This window comes from Caretta caretta, chromosome 16 (assembly GCF_965140235.1).
Source record: "Caretta caretta isolate rCarCar2 chromosome 16, rCarCar1.hap1, whole genome shotgun sequence".
Classification (NCBI taxonomy): domain Eukaryota; kingdom Metazoa; phylum Chordata; order Testudines; family Cheloniidae; genus Caretta; species Caretta caretta.
The window spans coordinates 23,950,070-23,965,660 of NC_134221.1; the positions used below are offsets into that span (position 1 = coordinate 23,950,070).

Sequence of the window (15,591 nt, forward strand, 5' to 3'; positions counted from 1 at the left end):
GGGTGCTGGGCAGCAGCCCACGTGCTTTTGCAGGGGATGCTTTGTAAACACATTAATTGCTGCTGCTATTAGTCCCTCGTAAATTAAACCAAGCAGCTGCCAATGGCGGCCGTGAGCGGAGGGTGACCTGTGCTGGGCAGGAGGGCAGATGAGACGATCCGCTGGGGACCCTTCTGTCCTTACGCGCCTTCCTCTCCTCTTCCAGCTTTCTGAGCTCGCCCAGCAGTTGTCCGGGCACTGCTTGGGGCATTCGAAACACCCCCAGCAGAGGAGATGGGGGAGGGGAAGTAACCATTGACTCCTTGCTCAGAGCCTCTCAGCGGCTTATTTGCCAGTCTCCTAGGCTGGAGCCTCCAGGCAGGGACTCGGTCTTTGTGTCTTGCACAGAGCTCAGCAGCAATAGTGAATAATGCCAGCTCGCTCCTTAGCTCTGAGCAGCTGCCTAGGAACGAGTCCTCTCCGCCCTGCCCAAGGCGGCTGTTGCTGACTGACCGGGCATCGGCCACCTCCCTAGGCCCAGGGCTAGGGAACATTCAGGGCTAAGGCTGGGGTTCTGTTGGAGCCTAAGGGACTGCTGTGCCCAGACTGGGAGTTAGGCCACTTTGAAAATCCCTGTTCCTCATGCCCAGCCAGGTGCCCTGGTATCAGTCAGAGGAGGAAGGCCCAGGACGGTGTCAGCAGGGGAAGGAGAGGTGCAAGCTCCTTTGTGCTCCCCTGCCCCCCAACCTATCGGCGTTTAACAAATACAAGGAAAGGGGTTGAGCTGAGCCGGCGAGAGTAATGAACAGGCTCCCTGACCCCCGGGAACATGCTGCAACAGAGTAAGCATTCCCATGAAACCCGCCTCCCAGAGAAGCCACCTGGGAAAGGAGGCTGGCTACCCCAGGGCTAACCTGGGCCCTGGAATGGACCCATGGGGTGGCCAGTCCGTTAGCTCAGGCTGTAGAGATCATACCTGAGCTCTAGATGAGCCAGGGTCCATCCCCGGCGGTGGCCGAGAGGGTGGTTATGGCAACTATTCCAGCAGGGGCTTTGGCCCTTTGTTTGTGCTTGTGGTTGGGGTCTTTAGGACTCCACGTTGGTGCACCAGTGAGCAGAGACTTTCCTGGGGGAGTCCCAGCAGGGGTCACAAGGGATGTGCAGGGCACCTGGCTGGCAAGTGGCTCTTTGGTGGAAGGTGAACCCCAAAGAGCTTGGGATGCCGGCAGGAATTCCTTCCTGACCCCTCCCCCAGTGTCCCACATGCACCCCAGAGCCTAAGATGTGACTCAGGACAGGCCAAGTCCCACCTGTCCTTACGCGCCTGCTTCTTGCCCTTCCCCAGGTGTTTGGTGACATGGACCAAGTGCGGATGACGTCCGAGGGCTCTGACTGCCGCTGCAAGTGCATCCTGCGGCCTCTCAGCAAGGATGCCTGCAGCCGCATCAAGGATGGCAGCCTGCGGGCGGAGGATTTCTACACGGTGGAGACGGTGAGCTCGGGGACAGACTGCAAGTGCTCCTGCACGGCCCCACCCTCCTCGCTCAGCCCCTGCGAGAACGAGTGGAGGATGGAGAAGCTGAAGAAGCAGGCTCCAGATCTCTTCAAGGTACGTGGGCGTAGGCAGGTCTTGCACATCAGCCTCTGCCTGGAGCCGCTGCCAGCGGCCAGGCTGGCCTCCGCCCCTGCCACCTCCCTGGCAGCAGGAGGAGCACGGGTCGCTCCCACGCGCTGGCCTGGGTCCCTGAACGCTATGGTCGGCCCTGGGTGCATGGAACCCCCAGCGACACATGAGCTGCACCCCCTCCCTTGCACCAGGCGTTTCACCCTCGGGACCCCAGCACCAGAGTCTGGTTCCAGGGCTCCTGCTCTTGAGGCTCATGCAGTGCCCTGGTGGGAAACGGACATTTCTTAAGAGGGCCAAATCCTGGGGGCTGGAAAGAAAAGAGACCGACTCCCGATCCCAGACAGACCCATCATGGGCTGATCGCATCCGCAGCACGGCACAAAGGGCCCTTCACAGCCCAGCCCCACTGGGGCAAATGTCAGACAGGAAGGGCTGGGCATTGTGGCATCCGTGAGGTCTGGGGTGAGGGAGGGAGCGCCGGCAGCTGGCAGTGACTCCACGGCACAGGAATCTCTGCTCCCCAGAGACGAGACAGCAGGTTCTCCCAGCAGCGCTGACTCCCTGACAAGAGCAGATCTGTGCTGGGGCCTGCAGGCTTCCCCGGGAGGCCGCTGCTCTAGTGACCCTTGTGCGTGAGAGACGGAGCAGGGTCGAGAGCTTCTGGTGGCTAAATGTCACCAGCTAACAATAGGCAGTGTGTGCCCTGCTCACTCCCTCCACGCAGCTGTGCAGGCTGCCGGCTCGGCGCGCCGGGCTCCACGTCGAAGGGGTCGGCCCTCAGAGCTGGGGAAGGGGCGGCCGGGGAGGAGCATGGGCTGCTCTGCACCCCATGGGCAAGGTCTGACAGACCAAGGCCAAAGTGGGTCCAGGCCATAGGCATCTGTTGCCAGCAGTGACAAGAGGATCACTCAATGAGGGTATGAGTCACCCTGGGCAGTTTCCAGGCCTGGGCTCACCGCCACCCAAGGATACATTTCACCTTTAACGCTTCCAGCTCCTATTCAACTGCACTGCAGGGCACACGACTGATCTCAGCTCCCAGCAGGCCGAGGTACTATAGACTCATCGGAGTTAGAGACAGCAAAGACCTCTTAGGAGCAGTGCCCGTGGTGTCCCCTCCCTCTATCATTCCTCAGCCCACGTTTCCCCTTAAGTCCTTAAGCCTCGGTTCTGTAACAATCTGGGGCCCTTTCCCTGGAAGTGTGTGTATGTGGGCAGGGTGGGGGCACAGGGAGAGACAGAAAAGTGGCATGAAATTAAAATCAGGTTGGGATTATTGGTAGTGAGAAATCCCAGAGGATATTGTAGCTGGGCATCATTCTCTCTGCATGGGTTCCTGCACCAGGTTCACATTCTACACTGCATCTCAGCCCCACAAAGCTGCTGCCTATCTATTTTGCATCTGTGGCATTGTGTGCTGAGACCGTAGCAGTCCCATGGTGCTCCCAACACTGAGTCCTGTTGCATTATGTCGTTCGGGTTGCTCTGCCCACTCGTGTGATTTTGGTCTGCAGGAAGCCACACTGAATTTTCCTTCATTCTGGGGTCCCTGTTTACTGCAGCCCCCATTGTCCCCTGCTGCTCTCGGAATTCAGCTTCAAGGTTTTTCCTTCACAGCTCCAGTCCATGGTTGACCTGCTGGAGGGAACACTGTACAGCATGGATTTGATGAAGGTCCATTCATACATCAACAAGGTGGTCTCCCAAATGAATACTCTGGAGGAGGTAAGAGTGGCCCCCTTGCACTGCAGTTTCTGAGCCATCCCAGAGCAAAGCAGCCAGATGAGCAAACACAAAAGCCAGCACCTGCTTCTGCTGCCCAGCCGCCACTCTACCATGGAATACAGAGACTGCAAGCTAGCAGGAAATGAGCTCTGATAACTGCCTTCCTCCTGTCTTCTGGCTGGGGATGGAAACATTCACTGAGGCCATGAGAACTACTCCTCGGGCCAGTTCCTTACCTCCCCCCCACTACCATGGCCCATGGGGGGGCACTGCACAAACAGAGGGGGAAATGTGGGTCCTGCCCCAGAGCTCACAGTGAAACTGACACAAACATAGCCAAGGGCGGGGGAAGGGATAGGCACTAGGGTAAGGATCCAGGTGGAGGTTGTGCTCTGCCTGGTCAATTGCACAGGCTGGGGGCTATTATGGGTGTCGGGCAGGAGTGACTATGAGCAGGGAGTAGGAGAAAGGAATCTCCTAGGTAGAGATCCTTCAGCTGCCTGCAGAAGTGATGCTTCCCAAGTCACTGCCACGCATCGCTGAGAGAGTTAGCTGCGCTGGATCCCTCTCCCAGCTGAGAGGCTGTTTGCGTTGGGCTCTGGGCGCTGGGACTTGAGCAGGACAGTACTTCCCTGTCCAGCCCGTTCCCAGCCCCCTTCCAGAGCTGGGAATACAACCCAGGAGTCGTAGCTCCCAGCCCCACCTGCCCCAGCCAGTAGACAATGTTGTCATCCCCTGGAAGCGGGATAGGTTTCCTCCTTCCTTCATGCCCTTGCTTTGTAGAGAAACATGAAGCCTTTTGCCTGAACCGAAGGACGATGGAGGCCCTATCAGGTCTCAGCTACTCATGCCCTGTTTCCTTCCCGCCTCTTGCTCAGACCATCAAGACCAACCTGAGCAGGGAGAATGACTTCATGAAGGAGAGCGTCGTTCACCTGACCAACCAGATGAAGCGCTATGAGAACTATTCTGACATCATGATCAGCATCAAGAAAGAGATCTCCAACCTGGGCTACCAGCTGCTGCAGAAGGACGCTGCCGCTGTCCCTGAGAGCAAGGCCCAGGTACCTTCCTGCCCCCCTCACCACACACACACTCTCAGGCACCAGCCTGGTCCCCTCGGCGCTGAGGGGGCTGCAGGCTGGGCGGAGTGCAGGCCGGGAGGAGGTGCTGCGTTGCCGTGCAGTGACAGCCTGGCTGCCCACAGCGGGAACCTGTGCTAAATGATTAACTCCCTTTGGCCCATTGATAGAGTCAGTCAGGGCCCGCCAAGCCTGGATATGGGCCAAGCCCAGCGTGCAGTAGGCCTGTTACATACTCTGGTCTCCTTTCCATCCGGTCTTAGCTGCCCTGGCGCTGCCATCTTGCAGGTGTCCTCTGTTCTGTTCAGAGTTCATTCCGTGCCCATCACCATGGTTTCTGAGCATGGTGCACAGAGTGTCCAGAGCGGGGCTCCTGCTGGCTGCGCTGCCTGGAGCCCCTCTCTCTGCAGCAGGAGCTTTGTGATCCCAAGCCATCGGGATCCTCCACTCTCCACTCGGTGCAAGAGCTGGCCAGACACAGCATCACTGCTGCCCACAGAGGTGCCTCTGAACCTGGCTCTGTCTCCTAGGACACGGCCGGGGGCAAAGGCAAGGAGGCGAGCAAGTACCCCAGCGCCCGCAAGAGCCTGGGGGACAAGGCAGCTGTGAGAGTCCCCAAGGCAAAGCTGCCAAAAACGGAGAAGCCCAAGAAGGAGAGCCTGAGGGTCAGACCGGGCGCATCGCAGCCCACCCCCAAGCCCAGGCCCTCCGGTCACCAGCAAACGGTGATCCGGGGCATCACCTACTACAAGGCTGCCAAGCAGGAGGAGGCCGAGGGCCTGGTCAGCAACCGAGGTAAGTGCCCAGGCCCCTTGGAGTGGGCACAAGCACCACGACAGGCCCAGCATGGCATGTGGTTGAGAGGACAGGACTGTCCGCTGGCCGGGGAAGCCAGAGGGTGTTCCTGGGACACCCTGGCAGCCCATCCTTGAGGAGCCTCAGACCCTTCCCCAACATTCCGCCAGGTTACCCCCCCTTCAGAGCCACCTGCATGGTCCCCCACTCCCGTGAGCACCCGGCCCCGTCTGCCCCCCACCCGCACATCCCTGCTGGGCCTGGGCTGCATACTGCTCCCAGCTCTCTCCTGTGGGGCAGGGAAGTGCAGGGGGCCAGGCGCTCAGCGTTTATCTCTTGGGACTTGGCTTAAAGGCCTGGTCTTAGGGCACAGGAGAACGTGAGCTGCAGCATTTGGGCACATCACAAAACCACCTCAGTGACCAAGACTGGCACAGGGTCTTCTCAAGGGGGGCCCAGGGATGGGATAACAGGGGCTGCAGGTCTGTACTGAGGGGCAACAGCAGAGCTCAGTGTGTGCGTGTGTGAGGAGCCCAGGGTTGGCATAACAGGGGCAGCAGAACAAGACCAAAATGCATCTGAAAAGCTGTGGGGAGCGACCCTACATTTAGTGGCATAAAAGGTTGAAAAGCGAATCCCACATTCAGCTGCTGGGAAGTTTCCTGGCCTCCAGCCTCTGGGTAAATCTGTTCCCTGGGCACTGATCCTGTCCCCGACTGCGCTACATTCCCTGCTCCTCTCTCAAACACCGTGTTTGCACACTCAGTGGCGCGAGTGAGGAATTTCAGAGGGCAGCTGCCCCCATTTTTACACAGCTCCCGGGGCGGGCCCAGCTCTTGTCTGAGCCCCACAGTGTTTTCCTGGAGCTGGGGCAGTTGGTTTAGTTTCACAAAGAAGGTAGAAAAGAGGGAGCATTTGGTTAAATGCTGCAGAAATCCAACCTGGGGAGCCCAGGCCCTGCATCTGGGTTCCCCTGCCCTCCTGCCTTGCCTCGGCACCCCCACTCCCCAGTGTGCTGTGGAAGCAAGGCAGCGGGGGCCTCAGGCGGGAACAGCCATCCTGCAGATGTAGGGGAGAGGCAGGACTCCCTCCGCTCAGCTCCCCAGCGGGGTGGGACATGGGCTCCCTCGGAGGGGGCGGGATGGGGTGGGCAAGGGAGGGAGTCAGATGCTCAGCACAGGAAGAAGAGTAGGGACTGGGGGTGGGGTGGAGGAGGGGGGAGACAGACTCCCCGCAGTCCTGGCCTGTTCCTCAGCACAGCTCCCGGCTCACCCTCCTGGCACTCCTTGCCAGACAGTGCCAAGCCAAGGGAAGGGAATGGCAGGAAAGGAACGGCAGGAAGGGCTCTGCTTCTTTCCTCAGAAAGCCCCGGGAAGGGGAGCCCTTGGATGGACCGGCCGGAGGAGAGAAACCCCGAGTCTTACGCTGCTGCAGAGGCCCAGGGGAGAGTCGGCGAGCAGGTGGAGACCACCTCTGCCCACTCCACCCGGGCCCCCAGCACCACCCGGGCCCCCAGCACCACTACCCAGAGCCCACCAGTCACCGTCCTCTCCATGGGGGACAATGCTGAAGGCACCGAGAGGCTGGAAGCGCCTAACCAAGGTGGGTTGGGGGCACCGCACAAGTCCCTCAGGTGGGTACGTAGGGCCAGGCCCAAACTGCAGCTGGGGGACTTGCTCTGTGGACATGTCACAACTGGCGAGCAGCTGAGTGGGCCCTGGTGAGCCTGCTGGAGCTGTGGTCCCTCTGAGGTGGGGCTGAGGGGCCCTGGGAAGGCAGGGGGTGGGCAGGGAAGCCACCCGTGCTGTACCTGCCCTGTGGCTAGAGGGGCTCGGTCCCTGGGGCAGCCGGACGGCACGAAATCCAGGCACAAGGTGAGGAGAAGGCAGCATCTCTGGACTTGCGGGGGCGGGGGCGCTCCTAGAAGCAGATGTTTTGAAACTCTGTTTGGGCCTTTGAAACAAGGCGGCAGGCAGGATAAAAGTGGGGGAGCCCCTCCCAGGGTAGGGAAAGGCCTTTTTGCGGGGTGGGCCTGATTGGCTGCTCTGGGCGCGGGCTGGGGGAGCAGGGCACGACCTGCTCCCGCGGAGACTGGCAGTTAGCGCCTCTTGTTGGCTCAGCAGTGAAAGAGGTGCAGTGTGAGGGCACCATCAAGTCTGTGGAGCCCCCCGTGGAACACCACAGCTACGGGCGTAACGAGGGGGCGTGGATGAAGGACCCCGCGGCCAGAGACGACAGGATCTACGTCACCAATTATTACTATGGCAACAACCTGGTGGAGTTCAGGAGCCTCGACAACTTTAAGCAAGGTGAGATGCTCTGGGGGGCGCCGGCCGTGGGCTCCCCCACACTCCGCCCCAGAGTCACAGGGAATGACGTGCCCAGGTAGCCTGGCTGCCCCAGTTATTCAGCAAGTTGGGGATGGGTTTGTTTTGTGGGGGTGGGGGATATCCTCTGGAGGTAGGCTGTGATTACGGGATTCCCACTTGGTTCTTAGAGCCCGGCGGTCACTCCAGTTTTATTCTGGTAGCGCCCAGAGGCCCCAGCTGAGTTCAGGGCCCCGCTGCGTTAGGTGCTGCACAAACCAGAGTGAGAGGCTGACCCCGCCCCAAAGAGCTCACAGCCTCACAGACAAGGGAGTGAGGGTGGGCAGAGCTACAGAGAGGAGAAAGGACTTGCACGAGGTCATCCAGCAAGCCAGGGACAGGGCTGGGGCTAGAGCTCCTGGCTCCCAGACCCATGCCCCAGCCACTCGACACAGCTGCTCAACAGGTCACATGGTGCTGTTTCTGTCTCCTGACTGGATGAGTATAACTACTAATGGCATGAGACTGGTGGCTGGTGACTTTGCATGTGGAGTCCCCTGAAAGCTCCCATGTGAGGGCAGCTGCAGGGAGCACACACAATGGGGCAAGGCTGGGTTGCAGTGAATTCATGGAGCACCTCTAATGACCATCGGAGAATGGCTGACACTCTTCCCTCACCCCCTGCTCGGGAGGGGCAGGAGTTGGCTGGGAAAGTCGGGGGTGAGCTGGGAGCCAGGCATTGCTGGGCAGAGGGGAGCTATCCTCACTTACCCTGGCTGTTCCCAAACTGCAAATGGTCTGTGGTCGGGCTCAGCAATAAGACTCACGCAGCAGAGAGCGCATCTGGAAACATTAATTGTGCCCAGCGTATCGGATTCCTCTTCCCACTGATGGCGTCTGGATTGCTGCCACTCGACAGACCCCGCGTCCCCAGAGCTGCATTTGCATGTCAAGGCAGACACCGAAATGTTTTTCCCATACAGCAGATGAAACCAGCTTAGAGAAGCTGAGCAGGGTGACTGTTCAGCACAACCGCGCTGTTAGCGGCATAGGAAGGTCAGAGCGGCCGGGAGCCGTACACACGGTCTACATGTTGAAACAAGATAAAAGAGAGACTGGTGCTTTCAAAAGTTCGGGGCTTGGACAGCGCCTGTGAGACTGGAGCAGCGCCTGGGTGATCAGGCAGGCCCTGGCACCTGCACGTTGGGTTACACAAGTTCACTTGGCTGGGGAGAACGTCCCAGGAATGAGGCCTGGATGCTGCAGGCATGCAGAGAAATGGGGCTGATTTCCCAGGGCTGGAAAGTGAGAAGCAGCTCCCATCCCATTGCAGGGCTGCAGTAGGAGCCGTACAAATGGGACTCAGTCTGAGCCCCACATCTGCCCCAAACTGAACCTGGAGCTTTCATCAGCCCAGGTCAACTCAGGGAGAGACTCACGGTTGTGGCTCTTTAGCTCACCTTGTGACCCCTAAGGAAACCCCACCTTCCGTCCCTGTTATCCATCCCCCACCTATCCTGGGGCTTCTCTGAGCCCAGCCTCCAGACCTGTCCATGTTCATCCAGCACAGATGTGGCCCAGGATGAGAAACACCAACAGACCCAGACTCTTTTCCGACCCTGCCCAGGGCCGGAGTCAGTAGCCAGAGGGAATCTCTCCCATTAGGACCATGGGAATCGCCATCCTGGGTCAGAGCAGGGGCCACCTGGGCCATCTGCCCAGGAGGTATCTCCTTCGCGCCAGGCAGCGAGTGATGAGTCTGCCTGTAGCAGGACTTACCGCCCGTATCAATGCTGCACGGCTCACAACCCTGAACATGAGGTTCTTCCGGCTTGAACAGAAGCTGGTTTATTCCCTTCCCAAGGTTAGTGCCTATTAGGCTGTCACGGAGTCCCTGGGCGATGCTCTGGAACTGCTCCCCATGAAGTCAGTCAGGACTCTGGGGCAGTCGCCTTTCTGTGAGCAGCCTGTCTTCAGGACACACAGCTCACACAGCTTCCACCTTCCTGGGTCTGACCTCGGAGCATTCAGCATCCTCTGCCCCTCCGTGCGCTTTCCCCCAGCGAGTCCGCACAGGTGGGGCTCCTGGGGAAGCCAGAGGGTCCTGCCCCCCAACTTCGCAGTCAGACGTGACTCTCAGCCAGCCAGTAAAACAGAAGGTTTATTAGACGACAGGAACATGGTCTAAAACAGAGCTTGCAGGTGCAGAGAACGGGACCCCTCAGCTGGGTCCATTCTGGGGGCAGTGAGCCAGACAACCACGTCTGCCCTTCACTCCATGTCCCAGCCAGCCCCAAACTGAAAACCCCCTCCAGCCCCTCCTCCTCTGGGCTTTGTTCCTTTCCCGGGCCAGGTGGTCACCTGATTCCTTTGTTCTCCAACCCTTCAGCTCTCACCTTGCAGGGGGGAAGGGCCCAGGCCATCAGTTGCCAGGAAACAGGGTGTCGGCCATTCTCTGTGTCCAGACTCCTGCACACACCTGCCCTCTAGGGCTCTGCAATGATCATACACCCTTACTCCACCCCCTAGAGACTTAAGAACTGCCATGGGGAAACTGAGGCACCCCCCCACTATTCAGAGGAAACATTAAGAACAGTCCCACTTCGTCACATAGGCATGCTGGAACTTGGCCGGCGGGTTTATGGGCTTTGGTTTATAGAATACTCTGGGTCGGGAACTGCCTCGGTGAGAGTAGTTTGCTCTTCCTAGAATCCTCTTCTAGTCACCTTCTGCTCAGCAACAGTAGCTAGTCATGTCCTCAGCCCCAGCTTCCATTTCTGCCTCCCGGCTCTACCCAGGCAGGACTGGTGCTCACAGAAGCATGTAGACACGTGAGTGCAGCTTGGCACCTCAGGCCCCTCTGGTAGGAGCAGTCAGCTGGCAGTGCAGAAGATGAGTGTGCAGAAGGGGGATGTGGGGGAGGAAACATGGCCAGTGGGAGGTAAGGATCCATTCCTGGCTCAGGTGCCTAGTCTTTGTTCCTTAAAGAACTTTCACTTTCACCACAGGTCGTTGGAGCAACCTGTACAAGCTCCCTTACAACTGGATCGGGACCGGCCATGTGGTCTACCAGGGAGCGTTTTACTACAACCGCGCCTTCACCAAGAACATCATCAAGTACGACCTGAAGCAGCGCTTCGTGGCTGCCTGGGCCCTGCTGCCCAACGTGATGTACGAGGACACCACGCCCTGGAAGTGGAGGGGCCACTCAGACATCGACTTTGCAGTCGACGAGAGCGGGCTGTGGGTCATTTACCCTGCAGTGGACTATGACTACTCCCAGCTGGAGGTGATCGTCCTGAGCAAGCTGGACCCCAGTGACCTCTCCGTGAAGAGGGAGACCACCTGGAAGACAGGCCTCAAGCGCAACTCCTATGGGAACTGCTTCATCGTCTGTGGCATCCTGTATGCCGTGGATGTGTACAGCCAGAAGGATGGGCAGATCTCCTATGCCTACGACACCCACACGGGCACTGAGGCCAACCTCAAGCTGCCCTTCCTCAACAAGTACTCCTTCACCACGCAGATTGACTACAACCCCAAGGAGAAGGTCCTCTATGCCTGGGACAACGGCCACCAGGTGACCTACAGACTGCACTTTGTGGTCTGAGCAGCGGGCCCTGTGTCTCGGCGTAGGTTGGTCCTACAACATCAAGCACTTTTAGCTGTGTGTCCAGGGGCAAGGCGCCTCCATGTGCCTTACACCACTTCTGCACTTGGGCTGCAAACAAATCCACACACTTGCGCACCCCCTGCCACGGACCTCTAACTGCTTTTGTGAGTCAGTCGTTGCCGGAAAACAGGCAAACTGGCCTGGTGCAGCCAGGCCTTGGCCAGGATCAGTGCCTTGCAGGAGAAGACCTCTGTGCTGCCCCAGCACCCAATCCAAAGAGCTCTCTAACTAGGGTGACCAGATGTCCTGATTTTATAGGGACAGTCCCGATTTTCGGGCCTTTTTCTTATATGGGTACCTATTACCCCCAACACTCTGTCCTGATTTTTCATACTTGCTGTCTGGTCACCCTATCTCCAACCAGCCAAATCCCATTCCCCTCCTAAGATCAGCCTTAGCCCCTCTCCCTGGATCCTCCAGAGCCAAGTGGTAGCTGGGGGAAGGTGCAAATGGGATCTCTCCCTAGGTTTCTAACACCAGCCATTTGCTCAGCATCTTGGGCTCAGCTTTCCACCCTTCTTGTCTAAGTCCAGTGCTAAAGTATTGTGCATGCAGATTTTACATGGTGGGTAGAGGTAACAGGGACGTCATTTCTCTACGTTCCAGCCCTAGCTTGGAGGCAGGGGGAAGAATTTCCCGTACACCATCCACCAGAAGCACAGTCATTGGTGGTATTAATTCACTCAGTCCCCACAAAGCATTGGACCCATTCTCCTCCATCACCAATCCATGGCTTTAAGCCCTTTTCATTCAGTGGTCAGCGTGTTTCAGCCTCCTAGATTCATTCCTGAAAGCCATCTTGGCATTTGCTGAAATGGCTTGTCTCATGCAACCAAACCTAAATGGCTAGGAGACCTCTTTCTGTAAGCCCTGGTGCTGACATCAGGGACTAGGAACTTTGCTGGGAACTGGGTGCCCATGAATTTCCAGGCTGGTCCACATAAGGCAAGGTCTTATTTAAAGTATCAGCCATCCGGCCGCTGATCTGTACTCTGCATTGTCTCCTGTAAATAGCGACCCCCCTATGTATTCCTGTACAAAGCTGTAGCTTATGGTGCCAAGTGCCAGGTTTTTGAGTGTTGTTGCTCCCTTCTCCACATCTGTCCACTGCCCAAGCCAGTGTGGGGTGAGCAGAGCTCTCACTGCATGTAAATGTGGAAGGGACTGAGCTATTTCTGAGCGCCCTGCGGGAGGGAGGGGTTTCCTCTGGCTCTGCACTGCAATTGTCACCCCAGGGGTTTGACCATCTTAGGTTGCTAGCAGGAATTAGGATCCTTTTCCTTTATTCCCCTTTCTGCTGCCAGTCACTTTGTTACGTTCACAGGGTGACCAGCACCTGCTACAGCCCACCAAGCAGAAATGCAGGCACCGGGTCTCAGAGTGACTTGGTGACACGGGCATCATGCCCCAGGCCCAGAGAACTTGCCATGGAGCCCACACAGTGCCCACTCTGCCCAGAGCCTGTCTGCTACCTTCAAGGTATTTCATGTGCATAAAATTTGCAACATCAGCATTCTTCGTAGCAGAACATCCCCTGCGGTCCCACTGTTTCCCTTCCCCTTACAGGTTCTAAGTCTTGGTTGCCTTCCCTCAATCCTGTCTGAGAATGGCTAGATACATGGTCTACTCCAGAGCCCACCAACAGCTGGTGGTCAGCCCCTGGTGACATGGCTGCCTGCAGTAGAGATCCAAAGGGGAATGAAAGACACAGCAGCCAACTAGATGAATTCAGCTACAGGAGCAGAAGAATCTCTCAAAGCGAGAGACTAGCTCAAACCAGCTGTCCCAGCACTTCACCCAGCAAGCAGACTGGCAGCGCCCACAACCAATTTAGCTTCCTGGCAGCATTCCCTCCTCAGAACTCACTGTCACTGGCCCAGGGCAGAACACTTTGCTAAGGGTGTGTAAGAGCTGGCTTTGCCAAACTGGCCTTTCGTGGGTAGTGCATACAGCACTGCTCCCTGCCCCTCTGCCGGAGCCCACGCCGAGTGCCCCTAACCAGCACCACCATGCACTCCCCAGGGACAGTGGTCGAGAGAATATTTTTAGGTCTGTGTATCTGCCTTGTAACATAACTCAGCAAGAAGGAGGGAGCAGCACCATATACCCAGCCAGTCCCCCACGGCCCCAGCAAGCGCTGTGTGCTTTGGGCCATCTGTGTGATCCCCGATGGCTGGGTGTCCATGGGATAAGCTTGGTGCCAGTGTGGCCTTCCCCACAACAAAGTGCAGTAAGCAGACACTGCTACTGTGTTCGATAGCAATTTGCAAGCACGAGAGGCTGGTCCACTCTGTGCCCTAAGCCCAGGGGGCCAGCACAGCCCGGGCTCCAGGACCATCAGGTATTTCCCACACCCAGGCCCAGGCTCACCAGCAGGGTCCAGACAGACGTTCGAATTCTGAGTCGGGTGCTACATTTTTTTTTCTAGCTCAGAGGAAGGTTATCAAGCCAAAGCTGGCTGAGGCAAGAAGGGCAGACATTGGCACTGACTCCCAGCTCCTAAAGCACTATTAGCCTGTGACACAGATGGCTTTGATCTTGCCTGGGGCTGGCCCATTACTAACACAGAGGTTTGCACAGCAACGCCTTTCCCGAGGGGAAGGTTCACTGCGCTTCCCAGCATGGAGCACGGGCTGTTTTCCTTTGCTCGCCATTGCAAAGAGCGGAGTGTGGTTTGTAATCTCTCTGCTCTCCCTGGCACAGCCTGAGTTCACAGCCTATGCCTGATACTCCAGCTGAGCGGAGTGGGAGCATCACCAGGCACTCGGACAATCTCTGAGAGTTTTGCCCGAGCCCTGCTAAACTCTCCCCCATTCTGGGCGTCCCCAGGACATCTGGGTGGGGCAGATGCTGCCAGGTCTCCTGGTCCCACTGCTGGAGTCAGTCAACAGCAGAGCCTCGGGCAGCTCTTGTCAGCCACAAGCTTTCCCGCCCCGATGTCCCTGAGCAGCTCTGTCCCCAGGAAGGTGGAGGCTGGGGAGAGCAGCTCTTGCCTCACACACCGCAGTGCTGGGGAAGGCCGTGAGGAGGAAGAGGGGTGTCAGGGGTGCTGGTTGAATAGGGAGGCTGCTCAGGGCTGCAATCACACCTAAGCTCTCCTGTGCTGAGCACTAGAGGCAGGTGACCTCCACAATTCTGGGGAGTGCAGCACCCCTTCCAATACCCCCTTGCACCTCTCAATGGGAAGAGTTTTTCCAGCAGCTCTTCCAGCCAGGCTGCTCCTGGAGTCCCATGGCAACCCCATTGGGACCACCGTCAAAATGCATTTCCTTGAATGTTGTAGCTGCCCAGGCGTACAAATGCCTTAGTGTGCCACTTACAGGTGCCGCAAATCGGCCTTACCCTAATGCCCCAAGGGCAGGGGTTTGAGAGCGCTCTGGCAAGAGGGGTTTATTTGGGTTACTTAGTCCCGGCATAAGCAGCAACCATCAACTGCTAGTTTAGAAAATGTGATGAAGCCATCTCTGCTTTCTGCAGCTCCTTAGCTTACCACTGACATGCACTCAGGGCAGCAACCCAGAACCCTCTCACCTGGCAAATGAAGGCTCTCCATTGCTGGCTGTGCTGGGTGTGAACTCCACTTAGATTAATGATGCCTGGAAAAGGAATAAGGCTGCAAATGGCAAGCCGTGTATGTTGTTCAGATGGCGTTTGCTGCGTTCACAGGCTCCCAGCCGTTGAGGGAGGGGTCTGTGGCTAGAAGCAGGGAGTGCTTGGCTTGATTTCCAGTCATTCTTAGAAGTGAACCATAATAAAAAAATAACAGGATGAAAAACCCAATTTTTGTCTGTCATTTCACCAGGAGCACTGGTCTGGGGACCCACCACACTACTGGCATGTCCTGGTCAGTGCTGGCCTGGCCTGGCCTTGCCAAAGACAAGCTCTGCAGCTGAAGAACGGGAGTCAAATTCTGTTGATAAGAGCTCCCTGCAGCGGCATGGGTTCTTGGAGCACAGACTCTGATCCACTGGGGAGCCCTGTGCTCCTGGGGCCCAGCTACATTCTGCCCCTGGAGAGTTGTGCAGTCCTATGTCTACAGACATGGCCCTCCCCGCCAGGCAGCGCCCACAGCTTAACACAGCAGCCAAAGAGACACATTCACCTGTCTTTGGGTTTCTAATTAGCTCATACGCCTTGTGCTCATTCCTAGACTGGGCCATCAGCCCTTGGGGTGAATCTCCAGATCCTGCTGCCACTAGGACACACGGTCTTTACAGGGCATTCCTGTGTGACCCACCCAATCTTCCTGATTCATTCCCCATTTGGTGCGGAGGGGGTCACTGTGCAGCCACAGCCCAGTCACTGTGGTTACCGGGAAACTTGACCCTAATAAATCAGGGAACGCTCCAGCTGCAGGCGAGCAGCAAGCGCTTTGCCATATTGTTTTCCGACGGAGAGGGGCTC

At 57.6% G+C, this 15,591-nt stretch overlaps 1 protein-coding gene across 2 annotated transcripts in view; it reads left to right on the forward strand.

The window, feature by feature from the left end:
• The window catches only part of OLFML2A (olfactomedin like 2A), a 34,173-nt gene extending 19,211 nt beyond the window's left edge, over positions 1 to 14,962 (forward strand). Inside the window, exons 2-8 of one of the 2 annotated variants that reach the window (XM_048823114.2) lie at positions 1,325 to 1,588; positions 3,224 to 3,331; positions 4,210 to 4,395; positions 4,944 to 5,208; positions 6,571 to 6,810; positions 7,329 to 7,517; positions 10,523 to 14,962. In XM_048823114.2, the coding sequence (XP_048679071.1) occupies positions 1,325 to 1,588; positions 3,224 to 3,331; positions 4,210 to 4,395; positions 4,944 to 5,208; positions 6,571 to 6,810; positions 7,329 to 7,517; positions 10,523 to 11,124 (1,854 nt within the window). In that variant the 3' untranslated portion in view covers positions 11,125 to 14,962. The remainder of the gene's footprint in view (positions 1 to 1,324; positions 1,589 to 3,223; positions 3,332 to 4,209; positions 4,396 to 4,943; positions 5,209 to 6,570; positions 6,811 to 7,328; positions 7,518 to 10,522) is intronic. The other variant, XM_048823115.2, reaches the window with a different exon arrangement.
• The last annotated feature ends 629 nt before the right edge of the window (positions 14,963 to 15,591 follow it).